Here is a 20,399-nt window from a genome sequence, read left to right on the forward strand (position 1 = left end):
GGTGGGGGGTGAGGAGGATTCATCTGGAAATGTTGTAAAGAAATCTCAGGAGAGGAACAGACTGGGCCTCGGGGACAGCAAGAGTGGCTGGAGTGATCGAGGAGAGAAAGAGCACTCTGGTTCAAAGGCAAGGCTGTGGGAAGGTCCTATCACAGAAGCTGACGATGAACTGGCTTGTAAAAAAAAAGTGAAAGGTGAGTCGAATGAGAATTCTAGGCCTCAGCCACGTGCCCAGAAGAGCAATGTCCCTGGAGAGACAGGGTAATGGGTGCGGGGAGCCCGTCTGTGTGTGGGCGGGAGAGAAGACATGGTTTGGGTTTGCATTTACTTAGTTTGAGGCGCTGGGAGACGTTTGTGAGGAGAGGCAAGCTGTGGAGCTTATGAGAAAGGCTGGGATTAGATGCCTGAGAGGCCTGGGCTGGAAGAGCAAGGTGAAGCCTTAGGACCGGAAGGGCTCTCTGAAGGGGGCAGGAGAGACTAAGAATCCCTGAGGAGTAGAGAGTCACCCACAAGGGGCTCCACCATGCAGGGCGCGGGAGAAGGGGAACAAGAGAAAGCTCAGGCATGGTGGGAGAGGGGGGCTGAGAGGCAGCGGAGTGGGGAGCACGGCCTAGGGTTTCACAGGAAGGGGCAGCTGCAGGGAGGCCAGGGACCATGAGCATCATTTGCCCCCCATGTTGTCAGCACGTGTGAAACAAAGCCATCTAGACCGCGTATCGGTCCTGAGAGATTTGGGTGAACAGCAACGCTACAAATAAGGGTTTAGGATGGAATTAGTTTGTTGATAAATAATGTTGTTTCCTATTTTAAAGCAAAAATTACAGGAGGAGTATCCACATCTAACCTTCAGTTAAATACCACTCCAAATATCTGATTTAGTCTGAGATTTTTGACCTGGTTTGAGGGTATTTTTCAAAAGAGGCAAGCTATGACTGCTCTTTATTTTCTGCATATTTAAACACTTGACAATTATAAATAAGTTAAATCTCTCCCTCAAAGTACCAATTATCTCCTTATGTTTGAGAAGGCATGTCTTGCCAGATATGGCATTCTATACAAAACACAAAATAGGAATACAAAGGCGGTCATTGTCCCACTGGTGCACCCGGGATTTACTTCGGCAGTTCCAATTAACACTAATGAGGATTTTGTGCATGAATCCCCTTACCTCCCAACTAATGGGAACAGAGACCCCACAACCTCATAGCAGAAAATTTCAAAACACCATTGTAAACAGTCACTGACTAAATTCATGAGTTGTTCACCTTTACACAGCAGAGATAAAAGAAATTTTCATTCAATTAAAAGTTAGGGAACGTGCAGTTATCCAAAGACTCCATTCAGGCTTTCTGAATGACAACGGTCGGGATCTGGATCTGGCCAACGTTTCCGGGTGATTACTCTGCATGGCTCTGTGTGGAGTAGCAAACGGTTTTTGTCTTCGGGAAGCTTACACATTTGACATCAGACACGTAAAAAGGAGCTACATAAAAACATAATTGAAGGATAATAGGCCAAGGAAGGGAATCGGAGAGATTGATTACTTCTAAGTGGGATAATGGGAGTCTTTAGAGAGGTGATGAGATTTGACTGGGACTTTGTGGAATGAGTAGGAACTTTCTGGACGGAGGAGAGGAAGAGCTACAAGCATGCAGGTGAACGCGTGTGGCATGCTTCGGGACTGCCAAGTGGTCAGGTGAGGACGGGGGTCGTGCGGGTGGGCAGGGGACGAAGGAGACAGGTAGGGACTGCTCCTATTTTTTTTTTCCTTCAACTGCTTATCTACACTGTTGCCCGTTTCTCAAAAATGCAGATCTGACCATCTGCCCCCGGCCCCAAGAAAGCGCTGCAGCACCTACAGACTAAGGACAGCCTTGTTGGCACGGATCACCTATGAGCCTTCTCAGCTGATCTTACTTTCGGGGATGCCTTGTGCTTCAGTGAGGACTTGCATCTTCCCCCCTGGCCCCCCCCCCCCCAAATCCCATGCCTTTTCGTGCCTCATGCCTTTGCACATACTGTTCTGTGCTTTCTCCTTCTCCTGACCAGCTGGAGTGCTACTCACTGTTCTCACAGAGACCTCTCTGGGACACCTTTCCTTAGTCGTCCAGTCCCAATATGCCTCCAAGTCTGATGCATCTAACACTTAGGATTGTTGTGTTGGTGGTCAGCATCACCACCATCAACAGCTGACAGTTACTAAGTGTTTTCTATGTGTTACGCACCACGTCGCTTTCTTCTGCATATAATGTATTTTATTTACTCTCCCTACCAATTCCATGTGGTACCTTTATGATTATTTACATATGAAGAAATAGGCCGAGAGAGGCTCCTGTCTTATCCACAGCCACAACAACTAGTTAGCAGGTGCACCAGGACCCGTATCTAGGTCTCCCGTACCCAGAGCCTCTGTTTTACTTCATTGTCACAGGATAATTATTTATGCACTGCTTTCTCCTCTTAGACTGTGGTTCCCCTGAGGGTAGGTTCTATGTTTTATGGGAGATCAATGCTATTTAAAAAGAAAATAAGATTACTTCATTATTGAGCTGAAGTTTGAAAACATTATAAGGATTGTTTTTGCCATCATAAAGGCGTTTTTGCCAGCCTCTTATGCAGGCTGGAGTTTGCACGGAGCAGAACATACCTGACCACATACATCTGGGCTCTACACCGGCTCTAGGTGCTATGGAGAAATGGCCCGAGAGTAGTTCACGTTCAGTGTGAGAGAGACTGGGGTCTCTGTTTTCACAAATCAGACACACTGGTAGGAATAACTCGGCTTGGTTTACTGGGACATACGCCTACCAAAAGTAAAATTTCTGTTACATTAAAGTATCTTTTAAAAACTTGGGTACGTTGTTCCTGTCTTCAGTAAAACCAGCACAACCCCAAGAAACTGTGGGGGAGATTAGCAGTACATTAGATTGAGCAAGAGGTTTCCTCTTCTAATCTTTTTTTCATTATTATTTTCACTAGTGTGCTTTTCCAGGAATGTCTCGGCACATTCTTTATAAAACTGTTGCCCAGATCTTTTCTAAAACACATCAAACCAACAAAGGTCAAGTAAAGAGCAGGAAGATTTTGTTCTTTCAGTTGAAGACATTTCTTTAATATTAAAAATGTACTGAAATCTAGAAACATATTCTGATGATGTCTGAAAAGAATTCACGGTGGAGAAGTCAAGACACAAAGGAAAAAGCTCTCGACGGCCGTTGCTGGCTGAGGGATCCTCATCAGGACAGCTTTCTTCTTTACTTCAAGGACAGAGAAAAATCACTATTTAAAATTAGAAAAAAATTTCCTAAACATTAGGTGCTGATATTATGACTAATGTTATTCTTCAGGCTTATTGGCCCTCAAGGTAAAATATATTATAGCAAACATTTCAACTACCTCAATTTATATGTGAAAACAGAAAAGAGTATCTTTTCTAATCCAGATTGAATTCTAGAGGTTTTGTTTTTGCTATTTATTTCCAAGCATTGGAGGCTGCTATCAGATCTTTCTGTGTGGCTCGAGTGCCCAGGTAGGTCGCTCAGAACTCCATAGTCATTTCATTCTCTGCTTTATCTTGTGCATATATTGAAAACCAATAGTGGCAGCAGAAAGTCTGAGATTTGGGGGAATAAGGATACTGTTTATCTTGCATTATGCTAACTTTTTTTTTTTTTTTTTTACAGCCCTGAGAAAATCTTTTTGTGATTTTCTTTGAGAAAATTAATCTTGCTTCCTCCTGGCCTTAAGAAGATTTTATTTTATTTTTATTTTTTAAAGGAGATTTTAAATAGACAGGTGGGCCCAAGTCCCTGGAAAAGTGGCTTATGTGACCATTGTCATGTTCAGTGATCTTGGAAAAAGAAGGGTTGTTGACTGCAAACTTAAGTTAATATATACTTTAAATGTCCCGTAAGGCAGAGCACACATTTGATGGAACGAGCACTTTCAGAAGATCCCGCTGACATTTTTAATTTCATCTACGCAGGGAGCTCAACTGTGTTGCTGGGCCACATGCGGTAACCAGAAGAAGCCTGGGAGAGAGGCAGGTAGCCAGCGTGGCTATGTAAGGATTAGGTGCAAAGTATCAAAGGTGTCTAGTCTTGGGCACAGGGGCCTTTAAACTACTGTCTCAGGATTTCTGGGGCAACCTTTATGTCTTCATTTAAACGATTCCCTGCCAAGGGGACGCAGAGCCTGGTGGGCGGTCAGGTGGCAATCCACTAGGATCAGAGCCGCTGCCTCAAGGAAGCCTGGCTCCCAGTGTGCTCAGGACTGGACCCAGACATGTTATGGACCATGCACTCACCTCTCCGCCTCCCCTAATCAGTGCCGAGCCCCTCATCGTTCTCAGTACCAGCCTATGCTCGGGGAGGAGCACAGAGGAAGAAGCAAACCCTATCTCCAAGGAGCTTCCAATTTTGTTGGGAAACCTAATTAGCCCACAAACCTTACCCATTCAGCTATGGGGAAACGGAGCATCATAGAAACTTGGGATAAGAGATCTGTGTGGCATGGGGCACTTTGGGCAGGTCAGAGGGGAGCAGGTGGGTGTCTAGGTGTACTGCCAAAGATGACTAGCAGTTGGATGGGCAGACATTTGGCGAAAGGAAATTCCAGGTGAAGAAAAATACCCCGTGAGTGTGACTGGTATGGAAGCCGAGAGCCTGCTGAGCGGAGGCCCGCTTGCGGGGGCTGGGGGCCCAGGCACGAGCCTGGAGAGGTCATCCAGACCACAAGAGCCCTCGGAACCGGGCAGAGAAGTGTCTTCCAGCAGGAGAAAACACCACAGCAGTGGTATTTAAGGAAGATTAGTCAGAGATGAGAGGAAGGGACACCAGCTAAGAAGAGGCCATTTCCTCCAAACTCGAGGTGATTCGGATTCAAAGATGACAGCCAGAGGGTGGAGGGGGCGGGCAGAACTGAAGAGGATGGAGAAATCGCACGACTGGGTGATGAGACGTTATCAGGTGTGACTGATGGAGGAGGCAGAGTCCGAGGCAACAGCAAGCACAGGCTTCCTCTCAACCCTGCTGACATGGTCAGGGCTCGATGTCCTCAGGGATGGACTATCTTCACATGTTTGGCCTCTTGGTTCCTGCCGGTCTTAAGTCAGCTTGGGCTGCTCTAAGAAAATTCCACAGCCCGGGTGGCTTACACCACAGGCATCCACCTCTCCTGCTTCCGGAGGCTGGGAAGCCCAAGATCAGCGAACCAGCATGGTCAGGATCTGGGGAGGGAGCCCTGCTGCCGACTTACAGCCAGCCACCTTCTCGCAGCTCCCTCACACAGCGGACAGCGAGCTAGACCTCTCGTGTCTTTCCTTGTGAGGGCGCTAATCCCATGCCTGACCTCACTAACTGTACAGGCTTCATCTCCAAATACCATCACACTAGGACTTCGGGTTTCAACATAAGAATTTTGGGGAGACACAAACATCCAGCCCACAATACCACTTCACTTTTTTTTTTTTTTAGAGAGAGAGTGAGAGTACAAGTGGGGGTGGAGAGGCAGAAGGAGAGGGAGAGAGAATCTCAAGGAGACTCTCCGCTGAGCATGGAGCCCGATGCGGGGTTCGATCTCACCACCCTGAGATCATGACCTGAGCTGAACTCAAGAGTCAGATGCATAACAGACTGAGCCCCCCAGGCGCCCCTGTACCACACCTCTCTTTTAATGACGACCACTTCCACACTCCAGTTTTCTTCCTCACTCTGCTTGAGTCACTGGGCCTTTTCATTTGCAAGCCCAGCCCTGAGAGCTGCTGAGACAACCAGGTAAAGACAGGAGGCACATTAGTAGTAGCTGAGGCTCAGCGGCTGGAGACAACAGCGTTCTCTCACTTTTGTGGACTCAGGATCCAGTGGATACCCCCAGGGGATGGTGGTTTGTTTCATTAACCCTTTCGTTTGCATGAGCTGCCTTTCCCCTCTGCCTTCTGCTCCAGGCCGCTGCCAGGATTAGAGCTCGGGGCCAATGAAATGGAGCCCAAGACTCCTGGGGCTGTGGAGGGGAACTTCCTCTCTTCTGCGTATTTGAGCCTGGAAACACAAGCCCAGGAAGTGCTAGCAGTTATCTTGCAACGACAAGGGGGACAACCTGCGGACAATGGAGACAGCAATAGGGACACAGAGCTAAAAAATGGAGAGAGAGAACTGGCTTTTGGTCACATAATTTGAGTAATTGGATTAAGCCTCCTTTGAAGCCAATACTACTTCTCAGTTACAGGAATCAAAACATTCTTAATGTTTAAACCCGTGTGAGTTTCAACCAGCTATTTCTAATGGATTATTTGACAGGGGCCAAGATTCTCCGCCAAGCCTCTCTACTTTGCACCCGAGCACCGGACGAGCTGACCCAACCCATCAGCCAGCGACCATGACGTGAGGATGGCCACTATTTAAAAGTCACCACACCCTACTGACCGGACTGGCTGCTTGGGCACTGACCTCTGCCCCAAGCCCCACACCACCTTCCGCACCGCCAACTACCTTGCCCCCCGCCCCCACCTTCCCTCCTCACTGCATTCTAAACTCGGCTCACTCAAAGCCTCCTTACTTTCCAAATCAGTGGGGTAGTTCCCCGTGTGAGCTCTCTTGCTGACTTCAGCTAGACTTTACACACGAACATCTGATGTCTCTGGGTCCTCTGGGCCAAACTCCAGCTCTGGGTACTGCCCACCACCTGCTTTCCCCATCCAGAGGTTCTCTTTTGCTACTGCAGAAAGTCAACAACAACAACAACAACATACACACACAAAACAATTTTGATAGGATCAACTATACATTCATGCTATTTAACCTCAGCGGACCTTCTCCACTGGTGGCAAACCTTTTGCTGGCCTCTGTTTTACATTGTGTGGTGGCCCTTTGCCACACAGCTTCTATTTCACAAGAGACCTACATACCCAGCAGCCTACATTGCTAACAATCTGCCCATGACTGGCCTTGGTGTACTTCAGGCCCTAATGGTACCTGTGCTCGGTGAAGCTTTGGGTACCACCCGGGGAGCACCACGGAAAGTAACTATTCAAAGACAAGGGGTTTGGTTATTTGCTGTGGGTCTCAACTGATGCAGACCCTCAAAAGCAATAATTTCAGAGAGCAAAGTATGAGTCGATAAAGTAAGTAGGTAGAAGTGATTAAGGACGGGGCCGCTTTACAGCAAGGGCTGACCAATCTCCTGAAAACAGAACCAAACTGCCTCACCAGAGAAACTACTTTTGTTTTTTACTAAAAAGCACTAATAACAAGTAATGGGAGGTTCGATCGATAATTAAAGAAAAAGGACACTTCACTTCTGAGCTTTCCGAAGCGAGGCTGGCAAATTATAAGAGTCTGGCAAGACACAGTCAAGGTACTCTGGTTTCTTTGTACTCTTCTCCCCTTTATTTCAGATTTTATATGAATGAAACACGATGAGTAATCCCTTCTCTTTGGATCCTCTAGGATGTTATTTAAACACGGGCATCTGGCCTCAGGGAAATTTAATGCTAAGTCAGAGAGGAGTATTTGGGAAAGAGCTGACATCTGGTTTCGCACTACCCACCCCTGGAAGTACGCAGTGAGGGCTGGGGAAACGAGTGCCCGGCTGGCTCTTGGGTCCTGGTGCTGGTGGGGCCGGTGCCTTTGGTGTAATGCGCACCACAGCGTTCCCTTTTATAAAGTGAGGGATTAGTGCCACCTTCTTTGTAGCAATGTCGTGACCTCTATAATGCTTCTTAAATTGAGGACAATGATGGACCCACCAAGCCCCAACACATGATTTAAATCTGATCTGACAGTACTTAAACCCAGAAGTCCAGAAGGCTAATGGTTGAACAAGCTTGGGAAAATGTCCAGGGAACCAAATGTAGAAGCCCAAGGAATTACGGAGAGCAATCACAACTTGAGGGCGATGGGGTAAGGGAATGAAAGGATATTTTCTGAGTTAGTATCTGTTATAGGGTTGACTTAAGCTGTGGTCCCACTCTGATGTACTAGAAAGCAAAAAAAAAAAAAAAAAAAAAAAAAGCCAACCAAATAAAACAAGAACAAACAAACCCCCAAAACTCTAAAATCCTATATTCTTTTCTCTTATGCCTCTATAATTTATTATATCACAGACACGCATTTTAAAAATACTCCTACTTTTGTGCAAAAACAAAAGGCCCATTGAAAGGAGTCCAAGAGAGGCTCACACTTAGCAGTGGGAATTAGGGTGAGAATTAATTTCAGGAACAAGTGTATTTTACATTTCATACATTCAGGAAGACAAAAATGGAAACAGCTTTAAGGTCAGTTTGTATTATTTGTGTAGTGAGAGTAAACGTAACTTCTGGAACAACCACAAAGAACAAAACACACAACAACGCAGACACCGTAGAATCCGGCCCGGCCTGGCAGTTAATACACGCAGTGTTTCCCACTACCTGGGGAGCCTTGGTGTAGCAGCTATTCCTGCCCTTCAGGGTGGAGCTCGATGCCCGGCACCCCATTCTTAGGGCAGTCACCCCATTTCAACAAAAAGAGACCTTATTGCCCCAGTGACTTGTGTTTTAGTAGTTTTCTTTTCCTAACTCTGATCCCCCACCTGGAAAATCCTCTGTTTGTGGTGGTTAAGCCCTAAAGGTCCATGTAATTCATAACCACGAGGGCAGAGAAAACTCTAAAACCAGCTGACTACATGTGGCTTTTGGGGAGCAACGTGCCTGGGATTACAGAATCAAAGTGCTCCCTGACAACAACACAAAGCTAAACCCGCTTCCCCCCTGTCCTGGGGTAGAAGAAGAGGGCTTCCTTTCCCCTCACTTGGCTAAAATCGGAGTGGTTTGTCTTCTCTCAGTTCAGCTCTACTGATTCACGGAAAGAGTTCATACCACCCTTTTGGCCAAGAACAGGTTCAGAGGGGCTCTTTTTTCTTTCTCAGTTCTATTTCAATTGCAGCTAGCTGACCTACAGGGCAATATTAGCGTCAGGTGTACAATACAGTGATTCAGCACGTGCACACAACACCCGGTGCTCATCCCAGCGTGCTCCTTGCTGCCGCATCACCAGACAGGCTCTCCCCGACTCCCAGGCCAACGCCATGCAAAACTGGTCCCCTCTCCTCACACAGACTCTTGTCCTCCTCCCCATTCTGTTCGGGTGCCCAATATTGTCACACCACCTTCTCTTAGCTAAATGTCTTTTGGTAGAAGTTGTGATGGATGACCGTTTCGAGGGATATCGACGTCTCTAATTGAAAAATAAAGTCTGGTCTCTGCTACCTGAAACTGTGGGCCCATAAATTCAGTTTTCATCAAGTCAGGAGAGCAAACACTTTTGGGAAAGGGGCAGCTGACCCTTGCCCGTCTTCACTGAAATCACACCACCAGCTTTACTGCTCTGGTATTAAGAGAAACTCTATTAATATTGCCTGTTACTAATGACCCATTTCTCTTTCCTCCCGAAGATGATTGAGCCCCAACTATTAGACTGACTATAAAACCGAGATTTAGCAGCAAGGAGTTTTTTTTCTTTATAATAGTAGACTCTGGCTTTAGACCTGAGAGTCTGATATGCCCGACTAAGGTGCATGTGTCACCACACGGATAGATACGCAGGACTTGAGTGTGACAAAGAGGTATACCTGCGACTAGAGATTTGGAAATCACTGTAATAAATGAGTGCCAGAGCCCCTGGGGATAGATGAGATCACTGGGGAAGACAGAATATATAGCTAGGAGAAGTCAGAAAGCAAAACCAGAAGGTAGAGGTTACCTACAAAAAGGGCAACTGTCCAAGACCAGAAGTCAGTAGAAGAGATTGAGAGGGAGGTCTAAAAAGGAGCAGAAAAATCAGATTATGCTGGGTCAGCAGGGCAATACAGGTTAACTTCAAGAATCTCCTCCGCGAGGCCATGAGCTCCTTCTGGGAAAGCTCCTCCCACTCATCCTACACTCCAGGCTGATGGCGCCTGGCCCATAGTAGGTGTTCAACGAACATTTGCTAAATGAATAGGGGCCATCTCCTGTTAAAAATAGCTTGTTTCTCCCATCAGTGAGGCATCTCTTCTTTGAGGTTTACTGATGCTTAGAGAAGGGTCTAAAACTCTTGTGTTCTGTCATTTTTAAAATATGCTCTAATTATACCCTAATATAGTGGCATAGATACCATAGCGAGATTTCCCTAACAAGCAGGTCAACTCACTGTTTGGGTTCTGTTGCTGTGCATTGTTATAACTCAGCTGGAATTTTTAAAACTCATAATTTAAATTCTCAGGAAACTTTCTGTTTGCTGGCAACATCTCCGTACGCACAAATGCGAACACTTTTATCATTATTCATCACCTGTTTAAAAACCAAATACCAAAAAGTGCCAACTTTATAATACATCATGCATTCTTCAGGCTTCCACCTAATCTTGCCTTTCCCCAGACTTAGCTGCTCCTAAATGTCACAGCTCACAAAGGAGTGGAACGGGCAGCAATTAACCAACATAATTTTTACATATGCAAGCTTCACTAAAAAGGCCAATATAGACATAAGCAAGAATTTAGCAGTTTTAAGGATTAATGAAAACTAAGTAGACACTACTTCAGAATCATTAATCAGATAGTCAGCCAATTCAGTCCAAAAACGTATGGGATGTGTTATTTGTATATTCACAGATCAAGCAGTTGAATACCAACTCTGTGCCAAGCACTGTGGGGTTGCTGTGGTTGAGAGGCAGGTACCCAGATTAAGCCCAATGTGAATGACTGGGAATTAACTCATGTTACTGTCCTTGAAAGAATAACTTACTATTATAAAAAATAAAGAAAATATTAGATAAAATATATTAACATATAGAAAGATATGTCTACTACTGTTTCTAAAGGGAAACACATTTCTCAGATGTCCTTTGAGGTTGTTTGGCTGCATGGGGAGGAGTAAAACAAATAGTATGCAGCTGGTTGAGAAGAGAAATACTGTAAGCAGGTGGCAAAAAGGAAAACAGTAGTTAGTGGGCAGGAATCTGAAGGTCAGACCACAGGGTGGCTTCATAGAAACCTCCCCCGACTGTGGTGTAAGGGATCCAGAAGGGGGAGTTGGGAGGGAGCGGGGGCGGGATTCTCTGCCTTGGAGAAGAGGGTCTTGCACGGTGTGTAAGAGACCCCATTGGTATAATAGGAGTGGGCTGAGAAGTCACTGGTGGCGGATGACAGCACAAGTCAGAGGTAGTGGTGCTTCTATCCTGTGTGTGCAGGAGGACTCTGAGGCCTTCTGTGTGTCTAAGTGCTGCAAGTTCCCTATACCAACCGGAGATAAACTCTGTCTTCTCTGTGCTGAAAGCTGACTATGAAGCAGACGTATCTATTACATGCACACACACACACATGAGCTAAGTATATGTGTGTATATAAACACACACGTGTGTGTGCGTGTATTCCTACTCTAATATATACTTGGCCCTTAAAGGAGTCTTAGCCTGGTGGGAAGGACCAAACATGGACATAAGTAATTATAACGAAGATGACATGTCTCAACCCCACAAAGAGTAACCATCAGAAACCCTCAGGGACCCCTGGGTGGCTCAGCTGGTTAAGCGTCTGCCTTCGGCTCAGGTCATGATCCCGGGGTCCTGGGATCGAGTCCCACATCGGGCTCCCTGCTCAGCGGGGAGCTTGCTTCTCCCTCTCCCTCTGCTGCTCCCCTTGCTTGTGCTTGCTCTCTCTGTCAAATTAAAAAATAAATAAATAAATAAAACCTCAAAAAAAAAACAAACAAACAACAAAACAAACCTCTCAGAAACCAAAACACTTGCGTGAGACCTAAGAAGCATTCTTGTTAAAAACAAGTAAAACGCAGGGACGCATTCTGTCATTGCTGCTCGTCAACACTGAACTAGAGGCCTCCCCTGGGCAATAACAAAATCGAATACAGATGAAAGATGGAAAGGAAGACACAAAATTATCTGTTAAGGAACGACATAATTGTCTACTTAGATAAATTTAAGAAATCAACTGAAAATTCAATAGAATTAAGGTTGAGAATAGTTCTGGTTGGCTGGATATAGACAAACAAAACATATGAACGATTTCCTCAACATGAGTCATGACTTTTTAGAGACTATACGGGGAAAACCCACGAAGGGGGAAAAATGCCATAATATACCTGGGAATAAATTTAATAAGAAATGCACAACATCCATAAAAAGATAAATTTCAATTGTACTGAAAGACACAAAAGACATAATGAAATGCAAAGAGATGCCAAGTTCCTGAATAGGTGAGCACAATATTGCAAAGACGTTCATTCTTCCCAGACTAACTCATAACCTCAGTGCAGTTCCAACCAATCACAGAAACTTTACAACATGGAAGTTGGCAAGATTATTCTAAGGTTCACATGAAAGTGTAAATGCTTAAGAATGACTCAGGCAATTCTAAAAAGAGATCGTGAGGGGAACCTTTCCCTAAAGGTAATAGGTACTACATACTGGTACATTTCTAAAGATGCTACTTGTAATAACTGATGATCTTCACATCAATTTTACAAGGTAGGTATAATTATTAACCCATTTTCAAGATAGGGGAACTGAGACAAAAAGAGTATAGTAAATTGCTTGAAGTCCCAGGGCAAGTAAGTGGAGGTGGCAGGGCTGGGTTTTGAACCCAGGCATCGTGGCTCCAGAATTCATGCTCTTAAGCACCATAAAAATGAGGGAAATGGCACAGGAAATGGATGAATTGGCACAGGAAATGAATAAGAAAGAATACAAAGCCCCAAAGAGATTCATGCATATATGGAATATTTGATTCTTGACAAAGGTAGCATTTCAAATAAATGGGGAAGAATATCTCAGTCAATAAATGTTATCAATAACTGGCTAGCTATTTGGGAATAAATTATAAAAAATAGGGTAAGATCCCTGCATTAGCTTTCTACTGTTGCTCTAACAAGTTACCGTAAATTTAGCAGCTTGAAACAATGCAAATTCATTATCTCACAGTTCTATAGGTCGTAAGTCTAAAGAGGCCCAGCTGGTTCCTCTGCTCTGGTATCACAGGGCCAAAAACATGGTGTTGGCTTAGCCTAGACTCTCATTTGGAGGCTCTGGGGGAGCATTTGTTTCTGAGTTCATTCAGGTTTGGGGCACAATTCAGTTTCTTGCAGCTGTAAGGGCTGATGTCCCCATTGCCTTGCTGGCAGTCAGCTGGAGCCTCTCTCAGGCCCTGAAGGCCACCTTATATTGCCCCCTCCAATTTTAATCAGCACCAGTGAACTGGATCCTTCTCACACTTCAAATCTCTCTGCCCTCCCCTTCTGTCACATCTCTTCTGCCTCCAGCCAGAGAAAGTCCTCTGCCCTTAAGTGGTCATGGGTTTAGATTAGGCCTACTCCTTATTTTGAAGTCAGTGATTAGTAACTTTATCTACATTTACAAAGAGAATATATTTTATTTTATTTATTTTTTTATGATTTTATTTATTTTTACTTGACACAGAGAGAGAGATAGTGAGAGAGAGAGCACAAGCAAGGGGAGCAGCAGGCAGAGGCAGAGGGAGCAGCAGGCTCCCCGCTGAGCAAGGAGCCCGATGCGGGGCTCGATCCCAGAACCCTGGGATCATGACCTGAGCCGAAGGCAGCTGCTCAACCGACTGAGCCACCCAGGTGCCCCAAGAGAATATATTTTATAATCTTAGGGTAGGGAAGACCTTCCCAGGCAAACTTAGAAACCATAAAGAAAAAATGAAAAATAATGTTCTCAAAAAATTAAAATATTGAATATAAAATCAAAGGAGAAGAAACTGGAAGCATTTGCAATTTATTTATCACACCACTAAGATACAGAATATGTAAGAAAATTAATTTCTATAGGTCAAATTAGAAAAACAAATCGATAGAACAAATTAGCAATGAATGTGATCAAGCAACTCACAGAAATGCAAATACTGGATTTCCACTTAAATAATTCTCTCCAAGTCTGTTTCAAAGTATTAGGGAACTTGGGGTGCCTGGGTGGCTCAGTTGTTGGGCGTCTGCCTTCGGCTCAGGTCATGATCCCAGGGTCCTGGGATCGAGCTCCGCATCAGGCTCTCTGCTCAGCAGGAAGCCTGCTTCTCCCTCTCCCACTCCCCCTGTTTGTGTTCCGTCTCTTGCTGTCTCGCTCTCTGTCAAATAAATAAATAAAAAATCTTTAAAACAAACAAACAAACAAACAAACAAACAAACAAAACCCCCAAGGTATTATGGAACTAACAAGGCAGGGAAGAAGCAAAGGACCAAGATCCTGAAAATGATAGATATTAAGAGAGCTTGTAAGTCTTGGGAATATTTTTATGTAGTGGCCTTTGCCAACTCTAGAGTGGTTGGTAAGAGGCTGAGAAGCTGAACAGATCTTTTAACAGCCTCACAAAAAAAAGCCATGGAGACACAGGCTGCAGTCCAGGTCTCACTAAACAGGAGCACCTGGCAAAATCCCATGCTTTGGGTGGACTTCACACCCTATGAGAAGGAGTGAATTGGAAATAGACCAGCCCTCTCTAAAACTAGCTTCAAATAATCTCAATTCCTGAAAATGGATTAAGGTTATTCAGGATAGCAAGTGCCACTACCTGCCCACCTAGAAGCAAATGTAAATTCTCTCTGGAGGAAATTATCATCATTCTAGGTAGGCTTCAAATATTTCTATGAAGTTCTATACAAAATATCTGGCATTCAATCAAAAATAGCCAGGCTCACAAGAAAGCAAGACAATATGACCAAAAGCCAAGAGAAACAAAGACAATAAAATAAGATCCATGTGAATTCCACATAATGATGATCAGACTTAGACTTTAAAAGAACTGAGATAAATATGTTCAACAAAATAAGAAAAACAGCTGTGAACTTCAGCACAGGACAGGAAACTAAAAAGAAACTAAGTAGAAATTCTAGCTCTGGAAAATATAATAACCCAAATTAAGAATGGGTTTAACAGCAGATTAACCACAGTTAAGGAAAGGAACTAGAAACTGGATTTAAAAAATATCCAGAATAAATACAGAGCACAGGGAACAAAGTTAGAAGGTCTAACATACATATAATTATAGTCCCAAAAAGAGAAGAGAGAGTCAGGCAGACATTAAAATAGAAAATCTGATACTATAACCACTAAGGAAAGTATATACATGATTAATTGAAAATCTTCCAACAAAGAAAACTCTAAGTCCCAATAGCTTCATCTACCATTTTAAGGATGAAATAATATCAGTATTAGACAAACTCCTCCAGGAAACAGAGAACACTCCAATTTGTTTTATGAGGACAGCAAACTTTGATACCAAAATCTAGTAAGAACATTATAGTAGAAGAAAAGTATAGGCTAATCTCACTCATAAACACAGATGTAAAAATCCTAAACAAAATACTGGCAAACCAAAATCCAGCAACAGATAAAAAGGGATAAGTCCTCATAATCAAAAAGGGCTTATTCCAGAAACTCAACACTGATGATTCAATGTTAGAAAACTAATCTATGAAGTTCATAGTATTAGCAGAATGAAGGGCAAAATTCATATGACTGTCTCAAAGGATGGACAAAAGGGCCTTTAAGGAACATCCATTTATAATTTAAAAGTGAAAAACAATCTTTATAAGAATAGAAAGAAACTTCCTTAATATGATAAAGGGAAACTACACAAAAGTCAACTTCATTTCTATATACCAGGAACCAATGGTGAGAAAATAAAATTTTAAAAGTAATACCATTTCAAAAAGCATCATAATATGTAAAATAAATAGGAATAAATTTAACATAAGATGTGTAAGATATCTTTACATAAAATAATAAAAGAATTAAAGAATGCTTAAATAAAGCAGAGGGATATACTATCTTCATGGACTGGGAGACATTAGAAATTGACAAGTTGAGTCTAAAATTTATATAGAAATGCAAAAGGCTATAATGGAAGCTTCATAAAAGCAAGGATTTTTCTTTGCTCATTGATGTCCATCAAGGCCAATTAAGGACCTGATACATAGTAGTTGCTCAGGAAATATTTGTTAAATTGAATTGAAATGTTGAATGCATCACTTAGGAGTTTAGAGAGTTCACCCTGAGCTGTGGCATGTTCTAATTTACCATCTTATTTACCTTCCTCTGTTTACCAACTCAAGCAAAACCTCAAAATCTTCTGAGCCAAATGAAGCATTTGGAATCATTTGGTCTAGGTTTCCAATTTTTTCCCATTCTTTCTGCATGGGCATTCCTTCAAATAAAATCTTAAAGTGGAAGGGTAGAAAAGCGAGATAAATTGCTGCTCTGGTTCTATAGTGGGGGGCCAGGCCTGATGTGCCATCTGTCAGATCCTTTCTGCTGCTGCTGAAAGAACCAAGCTTGACGTAAGCCTGACATCTGAGCCCTTTCTTCTCCACCATGCCTTGCTACCTACCTGAGCCAGGAAGAACCCCCCACATAAGTCTGTCATTGCTAAAACAGTGCAAATCCTCCCATACTTCTTCTTCTTCTTTTTTTTTTTTGGCTGTTAATGCTTTTAATAGAGTGGGTACAAAATGCATCAGTGCAGAAGAATGTTTTACATACTCATTAGCATGGTGGTGAGTGTAAAATTAGGAATACATCCTTAAACCTCAAAAACTATCAAGTTTTTACCTGCCACCTTTGTTAAAGTTCTAAGTGGTATTGGGGGGCGGGGCCAAAAAAATAAGAGGCTCTTTTCAGCTGTGGTCAAGAAGTCTAATGAAACTGTCTGGCAAGGACCGTGGGATTGTGAAGTTTCCCCAAAAGGGTTTTTAGATGACCATATCACAAATTTGACAAGTATGAACAATAACATATAGGCAAGCTGAGTGGCTTAATAACTTAAAAGCCTAGAAAGCAGCTACGGTATCTTACCTTAGAGAATTTAAAAACATTATAAATCGCATTTCCTACAGAGAAACCTTTTAAAGCATGGATGTGACTTTTAAGGATACTGAGAAAACATCAAGTTTTCATAAAGCTTCAGTAAACACCCCAAGGCACAAGTGTTCAAAACGGCCTGTTCACTAAAACGTCACTGCATTCTACTTTCAGAGGTATAGGTATGCTATGCTTGCGGTGAGAGGACATTTACTTTATCCTAGTTAAAAGCACCGGGTGTCAAGCTCAGCTTCCCTTTACACAGGATGAGCCAATAACCCTTAAGATAGCAAATAGTTCGAGTACTACGTTTCCAACATGTCTTGCCTTTTGCTCTCTGATTGATTAGTCAGCACTAGGGCTCTTTGACCTGTAGTTCAGAATATTTTGAAAGCAGCTAGGACTACCTTGAACATAGTCTTGAAGCAATTTGGAGTTCTTCTGAAAGCTCACTCGATACTTTAATAATAACATTTAGAAAAGGGAAAAAGACAAAATTTGCAGTAGCTGAATCTCTTTCAAAAGAAGAAAAATAATGTAGAATCTGACATGTAGGTTAAAATGTTTTGTAATTAATGTCCAAAATTGCCAAGATTGTTAATACACATTTTGGTAAGGAAAAAAATATATTGGCGAAGTTAAGTGCTTGTGTGAAATATACTATATATTAAACAGAAGAATCATTTCCACCACCAATGGAAGAAAACCCACAGCAAGGGAAGCATCTAAAGGAGGACAATCAAAAGGTTAGGGAAGCTCACTAGCTTTCGAATACATCAACACACCCTGATTATAGAACTATTTCATTTTTAAAACTACAGTGTTTTAATGTACTTCTAGTAATAATCCAATCTAAGGAGCTGTAGAGGCTTATGAAAAAGACCTGTCCACAAAGATGCTGTGTTTCTAGTGTAGGGCTGAGTTAATACTTCTGTAAGAAGGAACTGATCACCCTCAGCATCAACAAACAGCCTTTTTCTTTTACATTGTAACTCATAATTTGATGACTTATTTCTCTTCACTAGCTCAAAATTAGGTAGGAAAAGGAACTAAGCTGACAGGTCAGACCCAGAAACACAATGATTTGGCAAGCCGCACAGTCACTCGGCCCATGGATGTGTGGTAATTTGCAGTAAAGTTGCTTGACTCGTGTTCCATTCCTTCACATCTGTAGAGGCATTCGATACAACCACTTTTCTTTGTCAACTTGAAGCTGCATACAGGCAAAGAGGTCACAAACTGCTGGGAGGCCGTAATGGTCTTGGGAAAAGTTACGTTCCTCCTGTAGGGGTGAGTTCAGTAATACTTCCTTGGCCTTCTTTTGAAGTAGCCACTTGTCCTCTCCTGAGGATAAATGGCTGAGGTTTCCCATTTTCTTTCCTGGCAAGATCCAGTCAGCTGTGTTAAAGGGACACCAGGAAGTGGCCACGGGGTTCATAAGCTTTTGCTTGCCAGCTCTGTCTTCAGCACTTGGCACTTTGAGACAACCTTCTTTGTATGAGGGTGTGATGAGCCACTCTGACAAAGGACTGTTCCTTATGACTTGGAAGGACTCTGCAATTCTAGAGGGAGCCACTGCCTTTGACGTCTTAGCTTGTTGCATTGCCTCTTTTCTGGAAGGACAGAGCCACACACTCAGGAAATCTATACACTTCTCAGGCTCAGGATTTGGTTCCACAGGCATACCATTTTTGTCTTTTCCTTCTTTCTTCAGAAGCCATTTACACAGAGCTTCCTTCTTACAGTTCTCATCACACACACACTCTGCAAAGCTTGTACAGGGCTCATTGGCTTTGCACACTTCCTCTACTTTATATGGGTCCTGAGGGTTCTGGACAAGCCAATCCTCAGTCATCAGGCTGGGAGTGGACAAGGGTTTCTTGGCCTCTATGTGGTCATTCAGGCACTTCAGATTGCCCAGGTTTTCAATCTCCACACCCTTGGGCTGGTTGCCCCAACAATTGGTACAGGAATCAGGCTTGACAAGCCAATCATTCACACTACAGGGCTCCTGGAACACCTGCAAGAGGAGCTTCCACTTCTCACTGGTTTCACAGCTACCCTTCCCAGGCTTCTCCAGCTTCTGGGATTCCTGAGCAGTCATCAGCCAATCAGAAAGGTCCATCTCATCTTGATCAAAAAGGTCCAGGTCTCCAGCCTTTTCAATTTCAACAGCATAAGAACTGGTAGAAGAATGGCTGTTACACTTTTGGTAAGTTGGTTTTTCAGGAACCTCTTGTTGCTGACTCTTGTAGAGCCAGTTTTCTAAGCCCCTTAGTTTGCCCCAGACATTACTGAAGAAACTGCAGGCTCTGGCAGAAGTCTGACTGTTCTCCAAGGTCGGCTTTTGGGTGAGCCAGTCCTGGAGGTTGGTGCTGGGATGTAAGGAGCCTGACGACCACTGGCAGGTTTGCTTCCAAGGAGCCATTCGCTGAGAGAGACAGTTGTGGTGCTGGATGCTGACTTCTGTTCTGGCAATGGGACATAACCTCTTTTCTCCAGGAAAGGCCCAATATTTGATGAATTAGCATGAGCAATCAGGTGCTCAGGAATTTGGATGGTCTGTTGGTTCTGCTGCTGAAGTGTCTCCTCTTTAAGCTGATAGATGAGATCTACCTGCTCATACAGCCATACCTCACGGCTTCGAAGGCATTCCAAGTGATGGCTTATGCAGCTGTGAATCTGGGCTTTGACCTCTTGCAAGTTATCTTTAATTTGCTGTTCAGCTCAGAGAACTCCACCAATAGCAAGCTCCAAGTCCCTCCGTGCATCACAACACCTCAAAAGGGGTTCTCTAGTACTGGCGCAGCCATTCTGGTCCTGTGAGGTACTCATTCTGCTCACTGTTCCAGCTCGAAGCGCCGTGCCCGGCGATCGGAGTGGAAGCTTCCTCGGAGACAGACCGGCCCGATCAGGTAAAGGGCCGAAAGGAAGAGTTCTCCTCCTCCCTTACTTCTTAATTAAAATTAGAAAATCTCCTGTCAGAGGGCTTTCTACTCCTACTTCTTGCCTCTTCTCAATAATCCTGAGTGTAAATCTCACATACAAAACCAAAAATGGATCTTTAAATGATGTTTTCCTTTATTATAATAACAGAAGCTCCTAGAGGACAAGATTTCCATGTCAACTCTCTACGCTGAGTGCTGAGAAGGTATTAGATTGTCTGCTTCAAAACAGGTGTCATATTTCATACAATTTTAATCATGCCAATGATGCTCTATTCTTCACTAGTTCTAATTTCTCTGTGATTCAAGAAGTCATTCTTTGCACTCGAACATTTTATGACAGTATTTTCTTCAATTGGAACTGTCCTCGAGTTCTGTATAGAAATCCAAAAGGTTACGTATGTTCAAAGGGCCTTTTAAATTTCTCAATTTTCCTTTGTATAAAAATATCACCTTTCTTTCCTTATTTCTAGTTTAAACAGATACACATCTGAGGCCTCGAAAATACCTGGGCTCTGTCATTTGTTTGACGATAAACAATTTCCATCGCTTCTACCTCCAAATAGCCTCTTTCAACTGGAAGGAGATCTTTTCTGGCTGGATGAGAGCA

At 43.4% G+C, this 20,399-nt stretch overlaps 1 protein-coding gene and 1 pseudogene across 9 annotated transcripts in view; both read right to left on the reverse strand.

The window, feature by feature from the left end:
* The window catches only part of CEP112 (centrosomal protein 112), a 490,180-nt gene that overhangs the window by 68,256 nt on the left and 401,525 nt on the right, over positions 1-20,399 (reverse strand). The window contains exon 25 of one of the 9 annotated variants that reach the window (XM_088028174.1): positions 13,902-14,112. The exons of the other annotated variants lie outside the window; for them this stretch is intronic. Coding sequence (XP_087884300.1) covers positions 14,044-14,112 — 69 coding nt within the window. The 3' untranslated portion in view covers positions 13,902-14,043. Of the gene's footprint in view, positions 1-13,901; positions 14,113-20,399 lie in introns of those variants that run through there. 9 annotated transcript variants of the gene reach the window in all.
* LOC114216084 (nuclear receptor coactivator 4 pseudogene) lies at positions 17,496-19,338 on the reverse strand (annotated as a pseudogene).

Source organism: Eumetopias jubatus, unplaced genomic scaffold (genome assembly GCF_037043125.1).
Source record: "Eumetopias jubatus isolate StellerSeaLion01/CBP00866 unplaced genomic scaffold, mEumJub1_p1.0 scaffold_10, whole genome shotgun sequence".
Classification (NCBI taxonomy): domain Eukaryota; kingdom Metazoa; phylum Chordata; class Mammalia; order Carnivora; family Otariidae; genus Eumetopias; species Eumetopias jubatus.